This window comes from Nannospalax galili, unplaced genomic scaffold (assembly GCF_000622305.1).
Source record: "Nannospalax galili isolate Female #2095 unplaced genomic scaffold, S.galili_v1.0 scaffold186, whole genome shotgun sequence".
In the NCBI taxonomy this organism is placed as follows: Eukaryota; Metazoa; Chordata; class Mammalia; order Rodentia; family Spalacidae; genus Nannospalax; species Nannospalax galili.
This window is the reverse complement of record NW_008358774.1, coordinates 4,130,655-4,153,879: the sequence shown is the minus strand read 5'-3', so window position 1 is coordinate 4,153,879 and position 23,225 is coordinate 4,130,655. Positions and strand designations below refer to the sequence as shown.

The window sequence follows — 23,225 nt, the reverse complement described above, 5'->3', positions numbered from 1 at the left end:
AATCCACTACCATGGCAACTCAGTCCACCATAGAGTGTCAGTTGTTTCCCCTTGTGACCGCATGGCTGACTCAGAGCTGTGACTTCCTGCTCTTGTTCAGCATTAGGAGGGAGGATGGTATCACTAGATCAGAGAGAGATAGACTTCTAAATTCTGAGATACAGTTATATAGAATGTATACAATTTCCATCTCACAGCAAGCTGAAATAGCTAAATTGAACCTTCTTTAAGTCAGGGGATGTCTATGAATGTGTGTGTATGTACACATGTTGCAAAACACTAAGATGATAAATATTTTTAATGTACTTAGGATGAGAAGAGACAGGAAGGTAACTCAGAATTAGAATCTTCTTCACAGAGGCAGAAAATGTGTTTCAACACGGGAGCATTGCAATCTGAAGGCACAGAGTAGGAAGCAAATTACTATTTTACTCCAGGTAAGAAAAACAAAGGTAGGCAAGTTTGACATTCAAATCAAATTCGTCATATGTCTAAATGGCTTCTTTCTCTGATGCTGAGCATATGAATTGGCAGACAATAAAGATCTAACATACAACATTCACTATGTGCCTTCTACAGTCTAGCTCTTTTCATTCCCAAAACAATAAGGATGTTTTTATTTATGTTTTGCAGATGAGGACATTGAAGGATGTGGTAGCCAATTAATAAATAAATATTTTGTGAATGAAATTAATAAGCTAAACTATCTTCCATTTTTTTGCTCTTAAAAACAACCGATTTACTCCTACTCCTGAACTTCATTTGTAGTTTGTATTACAAATCTGTTCTTCAAAGCCAGCAGAATCATTTCTACAAAGATCAAGAAGAACAGAACACCCTGATTAATATAATTATGCTCTAAATTAAACCATTAAATCAGAAGCTGTTTGGATTTGTGGATAATTGCAAATGACCATGACCCCAGAATCTATCTCCCTACCAGAGCTGTCTGCCTGTGCCAACAGCATGACAAAGGAAACAGGATGGTATCTGTCTTCCTGTAAAAAACCTCAGTGGACCAGGAGTACATGATTAAACCAAATATATAAAACCTGTTTTTGTAGCTCTAAAACAGCTAAACATCAATAAATTTACATGGATCAACTTTATAGATTCTATCATATTTTAATGCAGTGTGAGTATAGAATTTAATTTTCTTAAGTGGTAAAGGAGACAGAAATAGTTATTGGAATTAACTAGAAGGTACTGTTTTGTGTTCCTAGAGTAAATCACATTGAATTTAAATAAATTCTCCCTTCTATATTTGTTCAACTTGCTTCTTTTCTATGTCCTGTGTTACTACTGATTTTATTATTACATGGGCAGACAATAGTCATTCATACATTTTTCTCAAGAGACACTGAGGTATTGTCTATCCCAGTAGAATAGTAATACATCACTTCAACTGAGAAACACTTTCTAGTTTACAGTTATGTACACATATTTTTAACAATATATTTCTAAAAATAAATGGAATATTCTGTTATAAAATGTGGCATTTTCTTTTAGGCAACTAAAGGAACCTACTAAATTATTGAGAGGGCATTTTCCTAATTACAAAAGAATAACCATTTAGGTGCTGGAGAGATGACTCAGCAGTTAAGAGTACTGGCTGTTCTTGCAGGGGACTCAGGTTCAATTCCCAGCACCCACATGGCAGCTAACAACTGTCCTTAACTCCAGTTCCAGGGGCATTCAATGCCCTCTTCTGACCTATGGTAGGCACTGCACGACACAGGTGCACTTACATACATGCAGGCAATAGAATCATACACATAAAATTTAAAACTAATTAAAAAAGGAATAACTATTTATATTCACACTCCAAAACTACTCATAAAATGTTAAACACTGCCTCTTCAACTGGACAAAAACATGTGTGTGACACCTTGAAAGGTCATGCCTGATTTACTGACTGTAAACATGGATTATCATGATTAAATAGTGGGTTGAGACCATTACATGTGAACTTCCCATCCCCTTAGTCACATCTGTGTATTCTCATACTCAATAAATTCTGGAAAAGGAGTATTTATAAAACAAACAAACTTTATGAAATATTTTGACCGTAATATGGTAAAAACCCTGAAGATAATTGTAAAGGCATACTTGTTAGAAAATAATAAACAGAGTGACCACAGTACACCCTCCTGTATAAATTTCCTACCACTCGACCTGGCAAACATTCCTTGAATGTTTCCCTGTCTATGACAAAGCTCAGACCTCTGTATTCCAGAGGGTTCCTGCACTGGGATGCACAGTCATTGTAAAAACACTGTAGGAATCAACCACCTGGAGGAGATAGGACTGAACAAGTGTGTGAAAAACAGAGAGAAGAAATAAGTCATTGTTTCTGACCCTGGGGAATCTGAACACAGATCGTTCCTCTCATTTCCATGGTTCACTCATTTTAATGCTCTGTTCATTTGTTGACATACATGTGCCCTGTCACAGAAGGGGTCCAGCAAAGGAAAGTCATGAATTAGTTTTCCATTTGTACATGTAACCCCCATTCCTCCATAAACTGCATGATATAGTTTTCATTTTCTTCTGACAGCTTGTTGGGTGCTTGATTCTCATAGAGTCTAGACAAAAGGCCCTGCTCTGAGAACTGGTCACACCCATAAGGTTCACAGCCCTCAGGGTCCTGTTCAAAGTGAGGTAAGGAAGGGATGCACAGCCTGCCAGTCCGAGGATCCCAATCTACCAATGTTGTGGATGGCTCTTCCTCTGGCCCCTCTTCTAAGCCGGGATGCTCCTGCACCAGGTGGTGTAAGTCATTGAGCTGGGGGGTGTATGAACACAGCAGCGTCTGTGGGCCCAAGTTTCTCAAAGCTGCCTGTGATTCAGATAATTTCCTTTGTCTGGCTGCCTCTGCATGTCCAGGGAGCTGGTGGTCTTCAAGGCCCCTGCAGAAGTATGTTGGTACATCATATTCAGTGTCTGCCATTCCTGTGAACATGGTCCTGCTGAGCCACTCAGGCTGGGTTAGGGAGGCATCTCTGAGGCTCTCTGCAGCATCACAGAAAATGTCCATCAAATGCGAAGAGTATCCTAAGTGTGGCACCTCCACCTTCTGCAGATGGGGTTCTGGGTTCCTGCTGGGCTCAGGATCATCAAGGTTGGACTGATCACTGCTTTCTTCCAGTAAACTCATATCCTTTTGAGACATTTTAGAATCATCCAAAATATTGAGGGTGATAGAGTTAATTTTAATTACTTCAGTAGGCTCAAAGAACCTTTTGTCAATTTCATTTTCATAAATCAAAATCTGTAAAGAGAGAAGAGGAAGGGTTTCATCTTTTCACTTTGGAAAGACAGGATTAAAAACAGCTGTTAAGAATCACCAGCTAGCTTGAAAGAACTCTTACTAACTTATGGGAGTAAGTTATGTTTGGAATACATAGAAAACCTTGCTTGAGGAGGCAGGAGACCCAAGACCCACAAAATGCAATTGGAAGTGAACTGTGTCACTGGTGGATGTTTATGCAGTGAGAAGCTTAGGGCGTGGCTGAGAAGAGATTGATGTGAATCACTTCTTAAATCCTTTGGGTTTTATAAAAGTCTAAACTCTTCTACATGAAGAGTGGTAAATGTTGTGAGTTTGTGAAATTGCTTTGTGTTTATAGTTTACTGTGAACTTGTTATTAAGCTAGGGGTGCCTGGACTACTAGATCTTTCTGGGATAGACTGTGGACATGAATTGTACATAGTCATAAAAATTGGATCAAGAAAAGGAGTGTGATTGTGATGATTAGTTTAAATTGTCAACTTGACACAATCTAGAATCACCTCAGAGGAGAGTCTCAATGAGGAATTACCTAAATTAGGCTGGCCTGTGGGCATGCCAGTGAGAAATTTTCTTAATCCAGTTAAGTGACGGGGAAAAACCATCCTAAATGTGGATGGTGCCTTTTCATGGGTTGGGCCCTGGCCTAAGTGAAAGGGTGGGAATGTGCATGCATGCATGCATTTCTTTCTGTGGCTAGTTGCTTCAAGTTCCTGCTGCCTTAACTTTCTTGCAGTGATGAACTCACCTGGAATTGTGGGTTAAAGTAAACCCTTTCTCCCCTAAGATGCTTCTGTCTGGGTGTTTTACCAAGACAGGAAAGGAAATGACTACATTGAGATAGTGTTAAAATTATGCTAGAAAAAAGTCAAAAAGGGAACTTCATTTGTCAGTTTATGGGAGATAGAAAAACTCAAGATCACGTGGAAAGCTCATTGGAGAGAGAGAGAAAAAAATTGGCCTCTAGAGACCAGGTATTCTAGAGGCTAAGACAAGGAAGGCCAGCCTAGACAACTCAGCAAGACCCTATTTCAAAAGAAAAGATAAAAAAGGAAATATTTGCTGTAAGTTAAGGTATAATCTCCATGTTACCTGATGATATGATTTCATTTAACAATACATAATATAACCTTTTGCCTCATTTCTTTTACAAAATTGATGCTAAAAATATCATATGTAGCAGGGTCTGTTGGTGCACACCTTTAATCCCAGCACTCCAGAGGCAGAGGCAGGCAGATCTCTATGAAATCAAGGCCAGCCTAGTCTACATAGTGAGCTCCAGGCCATCTGGGGCTACAGGGAGATCCTGTCTCAAAAAGACCAAAAAAAAAAAAATCATATGTAGAGGCTGGAGAGATGGCTCAGTGGTTTACAGTATTTGCTGCTCTTGCAGAGGACCCAGATTGGGTTCCCAGCACCCACATGGTGGCCAACAACCATCCACTTCTAATTTCAGGGGATCTGATACCCTCTTCTGACCTCTCTGGGCATTGCACACATGGATGCACTTACATTCATGCAGGCAAAACACTCATATACATAAAATAGAAACAAATAAAGAAATAAAAACTTAAAAATCATATGCAGTCGATTGTCTGTGAATTTTCCTCCAAGAAAGGTCTCCCTATACCATAAAGGAGTTAACTCTAACACCTTAATGCAAGATAACAGGAAAATGTACAAATGGAACCAACTTGAACAAACAGATGTCTTGCATATACATACATATTAGTCCATCTTCTAATAATTTCCAAGGAAATAATTTTAATATTAAGTATATACTGTTGAGCCCATGGAGACCTTTCGTCAGATGTCCAGTAACATAGTGTTTGTTTCTTCTTCTTGCTTCCCCTTGCAGTGGATGCTCAAGTCCTGGCCATGTGCCTCAGACGTGTATTTACATTCCATGACTTAAATCTCTAGCTCTATGTCCCACTCTCCTCTGGGCTGTCATATTTTCTCCCCCAGACAATTTGCCACAGTATCTTCAAAAAAAATGTGTATGAGTGTTTTGCCTGCATGTATGTAAGTGCACCCTTACATGCAATGCCCATGGAGGTCTTAAGAGGGCATTGGCGCCCCTGGAACTGGAGTTAAGGATGGTTGTTAGCCGCCATGTGGGTGCTGGGATCTGAACCTGGGTCCTCTGCAAGAGCAGTCATTGTATTTAACTGCTGAGCCATCTCTCCAGCCCCTTACCATGTCATCTTAGCTGTGTTTCTTCTAGTCTTATTCTCTTAATGTTATCCTAGAACTAATATCCAGTTGGATCTAAAACATAATGGTGACTATGATACCTGCAACTTAGAACCTTACTAAGATTTCTCTGTCAACAGAATAGAGCCCAAACTCCTTAGATCATACCTAATTCTCCCATTCTGTGGCCAGTTGTCTGTTCTCCAGTGTAGCCCCTCATTGGGAACACATAATATATCATACGACATATTAGCCATATGAAGTGATTTATTTCACATCTACCCTCTTGCCCTGCTACTTTTTCTATTTGTAGTAAATATCCAAGCTTGAGGGTAAGAACTGGTCCCCAAAGGGTTTCAGGGCCTCCCTGTACTCTGAGTCTTGGTACTAGTGTTTGTCTTAGCCGTCATATTTCTTTAAATTCTAGACTTTAACTAGGCTTGAACTTTGAGAAAAGCAGAGGTCATGACAATTTATCTGTGCATTCCAGGACCTTGTCTAATCTACTCATTAATCATAAAATCTCTTCAGTGTTAAGGAATTTTTACTGTTGGTTATGTCAGTGAGCTCATTCAGTACAGAACATGTTTTTATTTGTTTATTTTTGGTGGCACTAAAGATCAAACCCAGGAATGCTATGCAAACACTCTACCACTATGCTACATTCCAAGCTCAGAATGAATTTTATAAATCAACTGTTTAATTTTAAGTCCACTCTGACCTTCTATGGAACTATATCTGTTCTAGGTCTTCCTGGAACATTTTGTTGTAAGCCATGGCATGCCAAGTACTCACCAAATTGGCTGGATGTTTCTCTTTGCCAACATGGATGTAACGGTAAATGGAGTAGACAATCACAGAAAAAAGAAACACAATAACAGATGTGGGCAGAACATAACAGAAGATGATTTTCACTTTCAATGCTGATGTTTGATCTATTAAAGAAAAAGTGAGGGTCAGGAATAAACAGTTGTAATTTTTAGAATATTTTATTTATTATTTTTATTTTAGTGTTTGAGTATATTGCCTGCATGTGTGTAAGTGCACCCATGTTGTGTAATGTCTGTGGAGGTCAAAGAAGATGGTGGATCCCCTGGAACTGGAGTTGTGGACAGTTGTTAGCTGCCATGTGGGGATTGGGAATAGAATCTGGGTCCTCTGCAAGATCAGCCAGTGCTCTTAACTGCTGAGCCATCTCTCCAGCCCTGACAGTTGTGATTTTTTATGGTGGAAACATGGACAATATCTAGAGGCTGTGAGTTGGCCACTTAAAATCAAACACTCAGTTTTCTCATTTATACACAGAGAAACTTGGGCTAAAAATTATAAGGGGTCTCAGAATTCTTCATCTCTCTGACAACAGAATATCTTAAAGATGCATCTAGACACACCTCACATCTTTACAGTAAGGATACATTAATATTCCAAGTCATTGGGTGTTCTAACATCTTACGTCTGACTTTGAAACTCATGCTGTTTCCTGTATGTGAAAGTGAATGGATCTGTCTCACAGCTCTTCAAACAATAGCACTCTCTAATAAAGATGTCACATGCTTCCCTGACACACATTGGGCTCAGTGTTTTCCTTATAGTCAGTAGATGACATGAATGTAGAGCATCAGCATGTGGAGACTAACAAACTCATTCTTGCATTGGTGGGTCAGTCCTGGGTAGGGCTGGAGCCTGGGGATGTTTGTGGTGAGGTGGCAACCCCCTTCCCAGTCCTGCTGTGCTGTAAATCAGTGATGAGTAAAAGTCCATCAAAGAATGAAAAGACTCAATGAAGAGTTTTAAGAGAAAAAGCTGTGGCCCACTAATGTGGACCCATTATGATCTACCATCTTTGTTAAGTTCCTGTACATTACTTCTAAGTTGGATTCATTAATTTGATGTGTCAGCTTGGCTAGACCATAGATATCTAGCTAGATATTTTGCCAAACATTGTTCTAAAATATTTTGTTTATTATTTTTATTTTATGTGTATGCATGTATTGCCTGCATGTAGGTAAGTGCACCCGTGGAGTGCAATGCCTGTGGAAGACAGAAGAGGCTGTAGGATCCCCTGGAACTGGAGTTATAGACAATTGTTAGTTACCATGTGGGTGCTAGGATTTGAACCCGGGTCTTCTGCAAGAGCAGTCAGTGTTCTTAACCACTGAGCCATCTCTCCAGTCCCCCTCTTTTTAAAAAATATTTTATTTATTAGCCAAATATTATTCTACGTTTCTGTGAGACATAGTTTCTAGGTGACATTCACATTTTACTGCTTAACATTTTAGATATTAACATTTAACATAGCTTATGAATAAGAAAGTTGCTCTCCCAAATGTGGATGGGTCTCATCCCCTCAATTAAAGGTCTTCATTAAAACAAACAAACTTATGACACTGAGGAAGATGGAACCCTCCTGTCAAATGGCCTTTGGACATAAACTACAACCTCAGTTCTCCCTCAGGTCTCCAGCCTATACAACGATAAGGGCTAACTTCTTAAAGTCTCTCTTGTACCGATGTGTCCTACTGGTTCGTTTCTCTGGAGAGTTCTGATTACTGCAGCAGTGAAAAAATGGATGCAAATTAAAAACAAATCACAAAAGTCCTAGAACATTCCTTATCACAAATAAAATCAGCCAGTATGTTACAAGAACATTCTAATCCTTGTGGATGTTGGAAGCTTACTTCCTGAGCCAGAAAGAAAGCAGTATAGTCCCAACTCAATTAATTCTCCAGTTATAGATGGGAAACAATGTCATAGACTTTGGGAGAGGTCAACAACAATAGAGGGAAAATCCAGTAAGGCAGCCCCTGCAGGCTGTTCCACGCAGAACAGTCCCTGAGGAGCAAATTCATCAGGGAACAGTCCCCGGGGACCATGCTTGTCAGCAAATTCTGCACAGGAAGGCGCCAAGTTTGCACCAAGGCTGTGGTGCAAACGTTGCTACTGTCTGAACTCTCGTCTTACTTTAGACAGCAGCATAGCGCAGCCATCTAGGCATAGCCCCTGGTCCTTAGACTGGGCTTATCAGGAATATCATGACAATAATGATTGGTGGCACTTAATGCAGTAGCACAATTGTTGTCATAAAAGTAATCCCATTTGCATTTTAGGGGCTGAGAGACTGGTGAGCAGAAATATTTTTCAAGTCATAGTCCTCAAAGAGGTAACACTGATTTTTTTTTTTTTAAAGAAGCAGTTATCTTGGAAAGGTATCTCAGGTGATTAACTAGGTGGGATATTATAGGAAACTTCAGAGTCAGAAATTGTGTGCCTTCATTCGTTCTTTTCCCTGCACGGTGAGGAAGTGGGCCCCATCTGCTTCCCTGGAAGAAGCTTAGTGGAATTTGCTCTAAGTTGCTGTAGCTCTGCCAACTGAGTAAACGATTTCCACTGGAAATTCACTCCTACTATTTGGCACTGATTAGACTGTTAGGAAACATAGCACTGATTTCAAACATGAAATTGATTCCTTCAATCTGCTTTGTTTTGCTTTGCTGCTTACATGGCATTTTAGTTTTATTTATATTATGGTAGGGAATCCCTCCTTTTCATAGGTGGTATGATAAAGTGAGACTCAAAATTAAAATTTTTTGTTACTTTTCACATGTATTTCCAACATGCCTTTTATTTTCCTTAAGATTATTTCATCTTGAAAGGTGGAGATTCTCGGTGAGAGGAAGTGTGGGAGAGGGGCTTGGGGGGTGTAGATGTCTAGTCAGGAATGGGGGAAGAACCGGAACCTGAGGCAGAAGGTGGTGAACATTTGTTGGAAGGGAGAAGAGGAAGAATAAAGAATGAAGAGCCTTCCGATGCCAGAGAACCTCAGGATGTATTTGTCTTTGATTTTGAAGGTTTGAGGCCAGCTTCTCTCTCTAGGGCAGAAGCATGCTCCTGACTCCAGGTCTCCTAACAGATGTGAGTGTCTAAAAATCACAGTTCCCTAGCATCCTTCCTCAGAAAACACAATAAGGAGACACATCAAAGGAAGGAGACAGAAGCAACTATAAGGAGAAGAGAGTGAGCTGATCATCTCAAACCTGCCTGGAGCTGGGAGCCATGTCTGAACACAGTATGAAGAGCCTGGAATTTGTATACTAAGTGGGGGGCATGGGGGCAAAACGAGGATGCTCTAAAATGTTTCAAGGATAATTCTTTGTTTCTTTCTTAAATATTTTATTTATTATTTATTATTTTATATGTATGAGTGTACTGCCTGCATGTATGTAAATGCACCCCTGTTGTGCAGTACCAGCAGAGGTCAGAAGATGTTTGTTATCCACTATGTGGGTGCTAGGAATCAAACCTGGGTCTTCTGGAAGAGGAGTCAGTACTCTTAACTGCTGAGCCATCTCTCCAGCCCCAATAATAATACAATGTTTCTTGTAATATAATTGTTGGATGCTCCTGAAGTCTGCTGAATTTCTGTTTGTTAGAGTGATGTATGATTTGAAAGAAGAAAATAGATTATGTATAAAAGTTCTTAATTGGGCCAGGTGTGGTGGCACATGCCTATAATTCCAGCACTCAGGAGGCAGAGACAGGCGGATTTCTGTGAGATCCAGGGCCAGCCTCGTCTACATAGTGACTTCTGGGCATTTAGTGCTACAGAGAGACCCTGTCTCAAAGAAACAAAACAAAACAGTTCTTAATTGTTATTTCCCAAGGTAAAATGATATGTAAATTGAGGAAGATTGTTGTCAGTAGGTGCCTGAGCTTTGCTGACAGTTCACTGATGGTGTGACAACCCTCCTTAACACTGACCAAACTCAGTGACAGAGTCCAGGTGGTTCAAAGCATTTAGAGTGGCAGATGTTTATGCCTATGATTCAGTCTGATTTTCTTAGATATAGATTTGTTAAAAGTTGATCTAAATGGTTGTACTTCTTAATGTTTTTTCAGATTTCTTTCCTCAGACTAGCTAAAATTTCTTGACACTTACCTTCCCAAGTACTGACACATTGCTTCTGAGAAGGCAGAGCAAGGCGAGGGTGCCCTGGGACGAAGGACTCCACATGGACACAGTACAGAGTGTTTGGTTCCAGCCAGGTGAGCACCACTGTGTTGTTTGTGACACACTGGGACCACTAGGGCAGGAAATTGCAAACAGAGGTTAGAGCCAAAGATCCTGGGGCCACCCCTAGAATAACTCTAGAAACAAGTGAAAGACTGACATATTGCTGCCCTCTTTATGTCACTATAAACATTGTTTTCAGCAGTTGTTTCAAAATGTGCTTTTTTTTTAGTTGAGCAGAGTGATGTTAGTAACCAGATCAATTGTAGGAACAATTAATTCTAAGTAATAACACTGGGTAAATTTCTCATTTCTTTGTCCTGTGTTCTTACTAATATATATTTTTTAAATCCTTGGAAAGTGACTGATAGATGATGTAGAAATCATGGAATGCTTGATTGCTTCACACTCCAGTAGTGATGACATGCATTGCTAGCAGAGGTTCTGTAAGGAAAACTGATCCTCCACATCAGCTTCAATGGTATGTAGTATGACATCTCTTTTGAATAGCACAAGATCCCATATTCTCACAAAGAGCATTAAAGCACTGAATGGCTGGTATCAGCATTAGAACAGGAAGGGAACATGGGGGTACGCCCCCTTCCATGTCAGGCTTACCATTTTTTTTGATTTATTGTTATATACAGACACATTGTACTTCAGGTTGGAGTATATTTGTTGCATAGAAACAGGATTATCTTTGGGATGTCTCTTCCACTTCTCTGGTGCCGTCAGGACAATGGAGATGGAGTTCTCACCAGTAGTCAGGGCAACCTGTGGTGGGCCAATTTGTGCTTAAAGAGGAGAGGAGATGGTATTAGCATCTTCAGGTTTAAAAAACATCCCCTCAGATAAAGGTACAACATAATCCTATTTGGATCAAAGACCTAAAGCCATCCTCTTATGGAAGATGCCTCAAAATGTGCTAAGGTGGACCCAAGTCCACCTTAAGCCACACTTTGAAACAATTATTTCATAGCCTTGTATTCATCCAGTTCCTAGTTGTGTAGATAGATAGTGAACGGTGGTGGTAAAACTGATCAAAAGTGTCTGTGACTGTCCTGTGACTTGAAAAGTTAGTGCTAACATTGACACAATTTCAGAAATGGGAAAATGAGAGATATAATTAGAATGATCTGGAACAGAGATCAATGAATTTTCACTAGAAATGTCCAGAGCTTTGTAGATCACAGGATCTCTGTTGCAACTCCACCGTGGTGCCAAAGGAGCCATAGGCAGCTATGCAAAGAAATGAGCCTGGCTCGTGTCCCAAAAAAACTTTGTGAGAAGACCTTGTAAATTGGTCAAGGAATCTCTAAGATCTCTCCCAGATTCAAAACGAAGGGTAGGTACCAATACTAAGTTAAAAAAAAATATATATATAGTATAGTGCTCACACCCGTGTCATGCCATGCCTTCAAAGGTCAGAGGAAAGTGTTGGGCTCCTCTGGAACTGGAGTTACAGACAGATGTTAGCCACCATGTGGATGCTGGATGCTGGGAAATGGAGTCCTCTGTAAGAGCAGCCAGTGCTCTTAACCGCTGAGCCATCTCTCTAGCCCCAATACCAAATTTTGAATTTATCATTTAATGGAGGTTATATCATTTTCACATGTGAAAAAATATCCTTTTATTTAAAAAACTATTTAAAATGTAAGTACCATTCTTAATTTATGGCTTATAGAACATCAGAAAGAGGAACTGGATCTGGCACAAGGGCCATAGTTTGCTAATCTCTGATCTGGCAGTGCACTGGAAAGGGAACCTGCTCCTGGGGCCTCTGGAGTCCTTGGATATTTTGTTATAGTGACACTCTCTGCATCCTTCATGGTTAGGTCAGCCATGTATCAGGGGAAGGTAAATTATAAAAAGCAAATGGCAGGAAGATGCTGCCTTGATTCTGAGTTATTCTTAGAAATGAAATGGACCTACCACCAAGTTTAATCAAAATAAGTCTTAGTTGGCAGATCAGGATACTCTAACTGATGTTCTGGGCATATGCCAATTATTCACTAACCTATAATGCTAAATAAAATATAATAGTTGCTCTTCGTAATGCATAACCTCCATTAAATAACAAGTTCAAAATTTGGTATTCTCACCTAACCTTAATTTTGAATCTTGGAGATATCTTAGAGATCCCTTGTCCAAACCTGCCAATCTACAAATTTGACTCTGGGGCCCAGACACATGATGCACCAAGACTGGTCACTCAACTCTCTGTATAGAGCAGAGCCAAGCAGACCCTGCCTTCTGGGGACAAAGTTTCCTATGAAGTCAGACTATCAAATCAGGAGTCCAAATTCACTTAATATTAGCACATGCTTAATGGACATTGACATAACTTACTTTCTGAAAAAGGATAGAATCGTCCAGTTTCAGCCCATTTGGAACAATTTGTTTCCCAAATGGCCTTAACTTTGGCATAATATTGGTGTTCATAGTCAGAAGTTTCAGCAGAAAGATCACAGTAGGTCCTGCTGATATTTCTGCATCCGGATGTACTCAGCCATTTTTTCTGCCCATATCTGTTAAGAAAGAAACTATGAAGTAATAATCAGGTCCCCTATATGCTTCACAATAAGACAGTCATTATATAGAATTGAATGGAAGACCTCTTCAGCAAAACAAAAGTGTCTGTCATGAGACAAAAAAGAGTCCACTTTGCTGCTGGCAATTTTTTTCATTAGCTGTCAGGAACATGAGCCAGAGTTTCTCTAATCACCTTCCTTTCTGTGAAATATAATGTGGATAGTTCATTCTGATCTGAAAGCAGGTTTTGGTTTTATACTTCAGCTACGGTAAAACTTTTACATATTGTGTGACAAATTTTTGAGTGGTTAAGTTTTTAGTCCACAATATGTATGAGGTCAGTTTGATGGGTAAGTTTAAGGAAAAGTTAGTCATTTTTTTCCATGAAAGAAAATTACTTTGACATTCTCAAAATTTAAAACTTTACTAGGTATCAAGTATTTGGGGGGAAATTTCTTAGGAGGGAGAGGATGAGCATGTTACCCCAAAATCTGTATTTTTAATAATTACGGAGCTGTTGAATTGATTAGTTAGTTAATATTGGTTTTCTTTGCTAAAAGACAGTATCTTAAATGAATGGGGAAGGATTAATAGCTTTAGAACCTCTCAGGTGGGAGAGACTGAGGCATGAAATGTTTAGTCATGTGATGAGCCAGTGGGGGCTACAGGGTTGCACTGGAGGCTGCTGAAGAGATTAAAGCAGGGCTGTTGGGGAATGAGATGAAAGCCATGGTTAGAAAGCTGACCAGTGGTCATGAGGAGAATGTGCAGTGTTGGAAGTGGCAACTTGGGGGGCAGCTGAGAGGATATTGCTGTGGTCCAGGTGGGAAGATGCAAGTGGTTTCGATAAGGATAGTGGCAGCAGAATGAATGAGCACTCAACAAAAGCAAGAACTATTAGGAAACAGGACCAGGTGATTGAGTATAAGCAAGAGGGCATGTAAGTAAAGGTGATAAAGTGATGAAGTGTCTCTTTCCATTGAGGGCAAGAGGGTGGAACATGATAATATTTACCAAGATAAAGATGACCAAAGAAGGGTAGGTTCGGGAAATGGGGAGGGGAAAGATAGGAGGGAAAGATAATAAATTGAGTGATATAGGTTGAGTGGTGACAGGTACACAAGGGTTCTCCGAATGCAGAGGCTTGGGGTTCAAGAGAGGAATGGGAGTGGGGGATAGAGGAAAGTCAAAACACTATGTCCCCACCAAACTCCACCAGACCTGTAGAAGAGTTCTATAAGGAGAGCCCCTAGAGATAACACAGGATACAGAATTTAAAAGAACAATCATAAACACGATCAAGGAATTCAATGAATTTAAGAACACACGAGCAAACAAATCAAAGAACTAAAAGAAGATAGGGATAAACTTCTGAATGAATTCACAAAAGAGAAACAGTGAAGAAAACTCAGGCGATGAAAGTACAGGAACCAGAATAATGAAAAGGATCCAGGGAAGTGCAAAACTCAATAAGCCAACTTGAAAGAACAGGGGAAAGCCTCACCTCTAGAATGAATGAAATGGAAAATAGAATATCAACACTAGAGGATAAATTTGAAGAATTGGACCACTCAAGCAAAGATTATGAAAAATAAAAACACACAGGAATGGAATATGCAAGAGATGTGGGACACCATGAAAAGAGAAAATCTACATATCATAGGCATAGAGGAAGGAGAAGAATTTCAGGCTAATGGTATTGACCAGATCTTAAAAGGATTGTAGAAGAGAATTTCCCAAAATTAAGGAAAGACATCCCCATATAAATACAAGAAGCACATAAAACACCAAATAGAGAGGACCAGAAAAGAAACCTCCCACAACATATCACAGTAAAAACGCTAAATGTACAGAACAAAGAGATAATACCTAAAGCAGCAAAAGAAAAACAAGTCACATATAAAGGAAAGCCCATCAGAACTACAGCTGATTATCAAGGGTGGGTGATAGGCATTTCAGAGACACTAGCATAAATTGCTCTAAGAAGACATAGGCACACACGCACTTATCCATGGATGCAAAGTCTAGATGAAACTTCAGGAGCACCAGGGTGGGCACGAAATAAACTTGGAACCAGCAGCTAAAGAGGAAGTAGAAAAGCATTCAGAGCAGAAGGCATTGGAAGAGTCTGTCTTGAATAGAAGGATGTGGCAACTTTATCGAGTACTGCCAAAGCTCAAGGATGTGTTCTCTTCAGGATGTGGCAACAGAGTTCTGAAAGCAAATCTTTCCCATTTCATAATTACTATATCTGCCAAAAGATGTTAGAAATACAGCCAGATCTTGATTAAGTTCTCTATCCAAGTGATCAACACTACCCGAGGACTTCTTGGTCAATGATCAAAAGGAAAAAAAAATAAAAGAAATCTGTATTTACATATATATTTACTTTGTGACTCAGCTCATAAAACACACATATCTATAATATACAGAAATAAGTTTTATAGGATAATACCAAAAGTTCTCTACATGCTGTTCATTTGGACATTTTCCACTATACACGGTTCCATTTCATTCCATTAAAAGTGATACTAGTTAAGCTATTCAAAATTGATTTATTTTACTTCATTTGAGACAGGGTCTCATATCCTCTGGCCTCAAATCCACTATGTAGCTGAGGATGATCTCGAACTCCTGACCCTCTCTCAAGTGCTGGGATTATAGGTGGGTTCAAAATTGATTTTTTTGACTTACCAACAGGCCTTAACTTTTAGCATGAAAAATATTGTCATTGCTTCATTTGGCTTTCTCACCTCAAACTTTTCACTCTGCCAAGGGCAGGACACTTTCCAGAACAAACGCTGATAGAGAAGAAATGCTTTTCACTAAACTCAGAATGGAAGATATAACAAATATTCCAGTAATAATTTTCCACTATGAAAAGTCTTGTGGGGTCCTTAGTGGTCTCTGCCTGTTTGTAGTAAGAACAGCAAACACCTATCAAGTGCCCGTGACAAGCAGAAACATGTTCTGGGTTTACATATGCTTCATCTCACTGAATTTCATAGCAACCTTAGGAAGTAGGCTCCATTATTTTTGGCCCCATTTACAGATCAGGAAATTGAAACTCAGATTAAGGGATTCAGTCAAGTTCGCAGAGATAATACAAAGCTTATATGAGTTTGGAACCAGTTTTGCCATGGGTCAAAGCTTGTGTTTTTGATGCTATGCTGTTTTCTGCATTAAATTCTTTTGGTGGGTATAATGTAAACTTTTGCTAAAATTTCACCTTGGAAACAGACTTCACTAAAAGATATAACAATATGTAACTTGCTCAAACTTACCCATCTAGACTTAGAGCCTGGCTACGAATCCAGTACTACCTGACCCCAAACACTGCGCCCTGTGTTCCTATTTGCCTTGTACATGCCCCGTCAAGTCAGAACGCCCACATGGCAAGCTTCTCTAAGTATACATTTAAAAAAGTTGCACAATCTCCTTTATTTGCTCTCATACAGCAACGATAATTCTGCCCATTTTAAAGTTCTTTCTGAAGCACTGAAAAACCTAAAGGACAGAGCAAACTCTTTGCTCCACCTACTGGAAAGAGACGTGAGGGCATGCTCATGCGCAATTCTTGCAAAGGTGAAGTCGCCCTTCCTAATACGCTAGCTCCTGAGAAAATCTTTGGCGATGCGAGTGGGGTTCTAGTTCTATCGAGCACTTCCTGAAGGCTTTTACTTGGCTCTAGTGATCAGAATTCATTTTCCAAAGACAGAAACAGTCATGCTGTTTTGTAAATGTAGTAGATGTTTTTAAGTTCAAACCATCAAACAATTCAGGAAAATATAACCAAGGCAGAAAGAAATTATCCTGCAACTCATTAATCTGAAGCATTCGGTGTACACCATTGCGGCATTTTATCCTGCTTATATGTAGACAGAAGGATGATTAGATAGCTGAACCGATAGAAGTTAGATCATACCTGACACACCTGGTTCTAATAAGGCAGTAACTTTTACTTGGTTTGAATTTTAACAGAAAGAAATGAAGTAAAATTAAATGATTTGGCGAAGTTCAAATGTTTCATCATCACAAGAGATATTAATTCCTGGGGCTGGAGAAGTGGCTCAGAGGTTAAGAGCACTGATTGCTCTTGCAGAAGTCCTGGATTCAGTTCTCAGCACCCACATGGCTGTTAACAACTGCCTGTAACTCCAGTTCCAGGAGATTCAACACCCTCTTTTGACCTCTGTGAGCACTGCACAACATGGGTGCACTTACATACATGCAGACAATACACTCTTACACAAAAAATAAAAATAATAAAAATATTTTTTAAAAGGTATATTTATCTTTTAAAAAGATATATTCATCCTAGTTCCTAAATGAACTTTTAAATTAAGAAAATAGTTTTTTTAAAGTACTGAAAAGTTAGTTATTAAAATAGTGGTATAAAATTGACTCTGTGTATCCATGGATTCTGCATCTGTGGATTCACCCAACTGTGGGACTGAAATAATTTGGCAAAAATTGCATCTTTACTGAACATGTAGAGACTCTTTTCTTATCCTTTATTCCCTAAACAATACAATATGGCAACTATTTAAATACCATTTACATCAGTCACAGATATTGTAAGTAATTTAGGGATGACTTAAAGTAAATGTGTATATTATATGTAAATATGTCATCTGTTGGGAGAGGGTCTTGGGACCAATTCCCCATGGTTGCCAAGGGAACAAGGAAGTTCTATCAGCATACTTCCTGCCGCTATTCAGTCTAGAAAAATTCTATGCATACACCTTTGTCATTACCAAATTCTTTAGGGTTCATCTTTATCTCTTTGTAGACTGGACATCATCTTTAGTTAGTGGTCTCCCATCCCATAAGTCCTCATGGGAGTGATATCCTAGTTCTCACACGCTTATAAATACTGTTTATTAAATTTTGTAAGGTTCTCAGGCATACCTGCCTTTCTCGCAATGTATTCTGTTGAGTACTGCTGGACAGAATCCCTCCTTACATAATATGAATCCCACCTTTGGTATGGTGGCCATAAGTCATTTCATTTTCTTCAAGTTCAGAAAACTATGCCTTGCTATTCTTTTACTAGACTTTCCAAGATATAATATGAATTTATGATACATAATTGCATTTTGTCTTTTCTAGCTGTTCAACTACTACTATCCATTAGCTATAAAAAAAGCCTTAAAAGAATTTTATTTGTGTGGTGGTGTGTGCCTTTAATCCCAGCACTCAGGAGGTATAGGCAGGCAAACTTCTGTAAAATCAAGACCAACTTGGTCTACATAGTGAGTTCCAGGCCAGCTGGGGCTGCAGGGAGACTCTGCCTTACAAAAACAAAAACAAAAAACAAAAAAAAAATATTTGTACTTTATATGTATGAGTGTTTTGTCTGAATGTATGTAAGTGCATCATGTGCATTTAGTGCCCATGGAGGCTGGAAGAGGGCATCAGATCTCCTGCAACTGGAGTTACTGCCTACTGAAAACTAAATCCAGGTCCTCTGCAAGAGCAGCAAGTGCTCTTAATGCTGAACCATCTCTCCAGACTCACTACAAAAGGTTTTTCATCTCGGTATGTTATTTTTACTTCCCATCTTTTTCCTAAGCTTGACTTACTTGCTTCAAAAATTTCACTCTTGTTCTGCTCTCTTCTTTCATTTTTTTTTTTCATCTGTGAACTTTACTTTTGAGATTTTATGTTGTTGGATGAGTGTCATGGCACACACATGTAATCCTAGCACTTGGTAGATAAATAGGAGAATTAGCAGTTCAAGGCCATCCTCCGCTATGTAGCAAGTCAGAAGTCTGCTTGGGCTACATGAGATTCCATCTCAATAAAATAAACAAACAAAAAAATAAACAAAAAAATAAATCAAAAAAGACTGTGCTGTTTATCTAGCTTAGTAAAACTATGTAACAATTATTTTATGAATTCTTATGACTTTTTCTCTTACTTACATGGGAAAGCTCTCAAGGAACTTTTTATTGTATTCATTTGCCCCCTTCCCTCTTCTAGTAATTGTGAACAGGTGCTAAACGAAATTCTTTAGGACTATATACTTATATATACTATATATACTAAGTATATATACTATATACTTAGAATGTAGCCTCTTGTTGGTAGAACACTAGTCAGATAGTCATTGTGGTTACTCCAGTTCTATCTGCCAAAGCCTGAAACCTACATGGACAGTCCCAAATGAAAATAACAGAAGAGCTGTCCAGCTGAGCCCAGGGAATCCTGAGAACTGTGAGAAGTGACAAAATATTCTGTGAAAGTCTGAGGTGTAGGAGTCAAGTTAAAATAGTGAGTCTTTTCTGTGCAGAAATTTAAGCTTCTGCTTCTGTCAAACACTCTCTTACCAGATCTATTATCTCTCTGCTGGAGAACCTGCCTGCCTATAGGTTATGGACTCCTGGGGGCTGGTGTGGCTCATGGTGCTCCTTGGACTACCTCCCATCCTCTGCCACTGCTTCCCTCCTACACCTGTCTCAGTTAGCTCCTGGACTGTGCCGGGGCCTTCAGGATGAAGATAACACTTGAGCTCCTCTTTCTATGACATTCTGTAACACTGAACTGTGGCTTCATGGGTCTATTTCCTCAATTTCTGGTGATGAAGCTCCTAGATTTCTACCTTCCCAGATGAGCTCTTTAGTACTGTGGCACTTATTCTTGTGAATTAATTTTCTTGCTGTTGGAGCTCAAGGGGTGCATGTAGATTGACTTTCAGCATCTGTGGTTGTATTACTTTTGATCTTACAGTATTTGGTTTGTATTCTTCACAGTTTGTGGTCTGGATTGTGTCCTTTTCTTCTTACTCTATGAGCATGATACTATGTATCTGTTTTGCATTCTTTTTTGCCTGCCATGTATTTTAAAGAACAAGCCCAAAAGAAAAGTGTCAGGGCTGGGGAGATGGCTGAGAAGTTTCGAGCACTGGCTACTCTTGCAGGGGACCCAGGTTCGGTTCCTGGCACCCACATGGCAGCTAAACACCGTCTGTTACTCCAGTTCCAGGGGCTCTGACACCCTCTTCTGATACATGCAGGCAATGCACTCATACACAGAAAATAAAAATAATAAATAAAAAAATTTTTTAAAAAGGAAAAGTGTCCATTTACTGCTATGTTGAGTAGGAATAGCCTATTGCATAGAATTCTGCACATTTTTTAGTCTATGGACTGCACTGTTTTAGTCTGCTCAGTTTAACCTGCTGAGCCCTCTCACCTGACCCTTTTCTTCATGTTTCTAAGTACCTCTTGCCTGAATAGTCATTGCTTCTGGTTCCATGATATAACTGATTTATAATTTAATATGACAGAACACATCAAGAAAATCTTTTTCAAAAAATTATTTAATACCATAGAAAGTTTGTACAATTAACAGGAGGAGTCTGAGTCTTATGTTTATAAACTAGTTCAAAGGGAAAAAAAAAAACCGACTTACATGAAATACTGTACAGTGTATGTAACTTCTGCTCCATGTAGATCCTCTGGTGGATTCCACTGTAGGACATTCTTCATGTTTATAGATAAGAAGGTGATATTTGTGGGTTTAGGCAAACCATCAGAGACACAGGGAACTGAAAAAAAGTAGAGAGGAATTGAGGTTTTAGAGGAGGAAAGGAAAACTTAATCCTTACAGTAAGTAGCTGATCTCTAAAGAGGCCCCAGTGAAACCATGTCTTCCAGACTCTGTGCTCTGTGTATTGCCTCCCAGACTGAATCTGAGCTGCAGCTATGACTCACTTCATCCAAGAGCATGTGGAGAATGTGACTCCGGAAGTAAGTCATAAGGTGGCCTTGAAGCTTCCATTTTAATGCTTTTGAACTCCAGAGTGGCCATGTAAAATAACAGCCAACCTGGTAGAGAGGTCATGCTGAGAGGTCACTTGAAGACATGGCTCAGTTATCCTAGTGTTCCAGCTGAGCCCAGGGTTCCAAATAAAAGACTAGAATGAAGTCTGGACCATTCCAGCTCTGTCTACTGGACACTGAAGCTGCTGAGAGACCAACCCTAAATGAGACTAGCAGAACGGTTCAGCTGAGCCCCAGGTAGACCTAAGGACTGTGAGAAATAACACCATAGTCCTTAAGAGCAGTTTGCTGTGTACCTGCGGATAACCCACCAATGCCCTTTTTTTTAGAGCTTATATAAAATCCAAGTGTCTTCTCTGGAGGCTGTGCTCAATGCACAGTCCCTCCCTACTTCCCACCTATAACTTAGTAAGTGCTCTACAAGCAGACACAGTTGTGGATATGAAAGCACAGTGTCTGGTCCTGCCCTGCCAATGTGCCAGCCTTCCCCTCTGTAAAATGGGGATAATAATTGCCTACCTGTATGTTGCAGGCCTGTTTTAAAGAATAAAATAGAAAAATGTTAAAGATTTGCAAGTCTTGAGCTAGGTCTTTTCAAATTTAGAAGTTATTGAGAAGCCTGGAAAAGTTTTCTTCCTAGTTGTATACCTGAAGTTTTATTAATACAAATTAAATTATGTTATTAAAATTGAGAAATAAAATTTCAGGTATATGTATGCCTAAAAGGTTAGTTTTCAAGGTTGGAACTTGGATTGAATTCACTGAAGTATATAATAAAGCAGTAAACAGAAAAGCAACTCGTGGAAGAAGTTATTAATTTCATTATTTATTTATGTGTATGTGTGTCTCTATGTGTGTATGAACACCTGTGTTCAGGTCCCCAAGGAGACCAGAAAAAGACATTAGATCCCCAGGAGCTGAAGTTACAGATGGTTGTGAGCCACCTGATGTGGGTGAACTAAACTCTGGTCCTCTGCAAGAGCAGCAAGCACTCTAAACTGTTGAGCTGTCTCTTCAGCCCCAAGTTACTTTTAAATATTAACATGTTCACATAACTGTTCTCTAAGAAAAACTATGTCCTACAGGGTCAATTTACAGAAATCCTTGGAAAGAAATGATAAGGAATTCAGAAGCTACCAAAAAAAGTAGGAAGAATACATTTTAATGAAATAGGATGATCTGTGTCAGTGAGATGACTCAGTGTGTAAGGCTGCTTGCTGCCAAGCCTGATGACCTGAGTTCAATCCCTGGGGTCACAGGGTGAATGGAAAGAACTGACTCTTGAAGGTTATCTTCTGACTTACACTTGTACACCTGTCTCTCATCCTTCCTAAAACAACTGAATAAAATTTAAAAATGTAATTTAAAAATTGAAATGAAGGGCCTGGAGAGATGGCTTAGCTGTTAAGAGCACTGTGCTCTTGCAGAGGACCCAGGTTTGATTCCCAGCACCCACATGGCAGCTAACAACCATCATCCTTAATTCCAGTTCCAGGGGAATCTGACACCCTCTTCTGACCTCTGCAGGCATTGCATGATATGGGTGCACTTATATGTAGGCAATACACACACTAATACATAAAATAAAAATAATAAATAAAATTAATAAATAAAATCCCCAAGTTCAGGGATGAGTCATGAATTAAAATAGTACATCGTGCATGCCTTTAATCCCAGCACTAGGGAGGCAGAGGCAGGCAGATCCCTGTGAGTTCAAAGCCAGCCTGGTCTACATAGTGAGTTCCAGGACAGCTGGGGCTACAGAGAGACCTTGTCTCAAAAAGACCAAAAAAAAAAAAGAAAAGAAAAAGTTCAGTGGTAACATGTAGGAATCAAAACATTAGTTTAAAATACTGGAGCGATCACAACATACTGAGTAATAACCAATCAGATTTTGTGAAGAACTTATCCTATTGTAAATATGCATATTCTAGTTAGTGAACCAGGAAAACACAAACTAAAATTTAGTTCAGTCACTGAAGGGTAGTTTATTCTTGGCTAACTCCCATAATTCTTGTATAAGTTAGCTGGGACTAATATCAAAGAAAGGAATTAGTTTGATGCTTGGGGTAATCCTTGACTCAGATTAGCTCCATATGATGTATTATATTACCACAAGCCAAATAAGAAAAAAGTATCTGTTTTAGAATTAAACTTTGTAATATGATGCTGATTTGAAGCACAGTAAGCTCTTTAAACCTGAGAAGTTGAGTGTGTGTGTTTATGAGTGTGTGTGTGCAATGTTTGTCATGGCTCCTACTTTTTTTGTGTGTGTGTGTATGTATGTATTGCCTGCATATAGGTAAGTGCACCTGTGTCGTGCAATGCCCGAGGAAGACAGAAGAGGCTGTTGGATCCCCTGGAACTGGAGTTACAGACAGTTGTTAGCTGCCATGTGGGTGCTGGGATTTGA

The 23,225-nt window shown here is 39.4% G+C and overlaps 1 protein-coding gene across 3 annotated transcripts; it reads right to left on the bottom strand.

The window, feature by feature from the left end:
- Window positions 1-2,482: 2,482 nt before the first annotated feature.
- Il20ra (interleukin 20 receptor subunit alpha) lies at window positions 2,483-20,576 on the bottom strand. Of its 3 annotated transcripts, XM_008822048.1 has the most exons (6): window positions 20,442-20,576; window positions 12,843-13,021; window positions 11,112-11,287; window positions 10,422-10,566; window positions 6,281-6,420; window positions 2,483-3,271 (listed from the first exon to the last, which is right to left on the bottom strand). In XM_008822048.1, exons 1-6 carry the CDS (start codon window positions 20,516-20,518, stop codon window positions 2,483-2,485), a joined length of 1,506 nt encoding a protein of 501 aa, XP_008820270.1. In that variant the 5' UTR covers window positions 20,519-20,576. The 3 variants fall into 3 exon arrangements, with proteins under 3 accessions (XP_008820270.1, XP_008820271.1, XP_008820273.1); XM_008822049.1 differs by lacking the exon at window positions 12,843-13,021 and having other exon boundaries at window positions 20,442-20,511; XM_008822051.1 differs by lacking the exon at window positions 12,843-13,021 and having other exon boundaries at window positions 11,112-11,223; window positions 20,444-20,511.
- Between the last annotated feature and the right edge of the window lie 2,649 nt (window positions 20,577-23,225).

Bases quoted from the DNA above. Each gene is read 5' to 3' on its own strand.
- Il20ra (XM_008822048.1), bottom strand. From the start codon at position 20,518: ATGAAGAATGTCCTACAGTGGAATCCACCAGAGGATCTACATGGAGCA. The intron at 13,022-20,441 runs GTAAGTCGGTTT...CTTTCTTAACAG, and splicing joins TACACTGTACAGTATTTCAT to ATATGGGCAGAAAAAATGGC. The intron at 6,421-10,421 runs GTAAGTGTCAAG...TTTCTTTAATAG, and splicing joins ATGTGTCAGTACTTGGGAAG to ATCAAACATCAGCATTGAAA.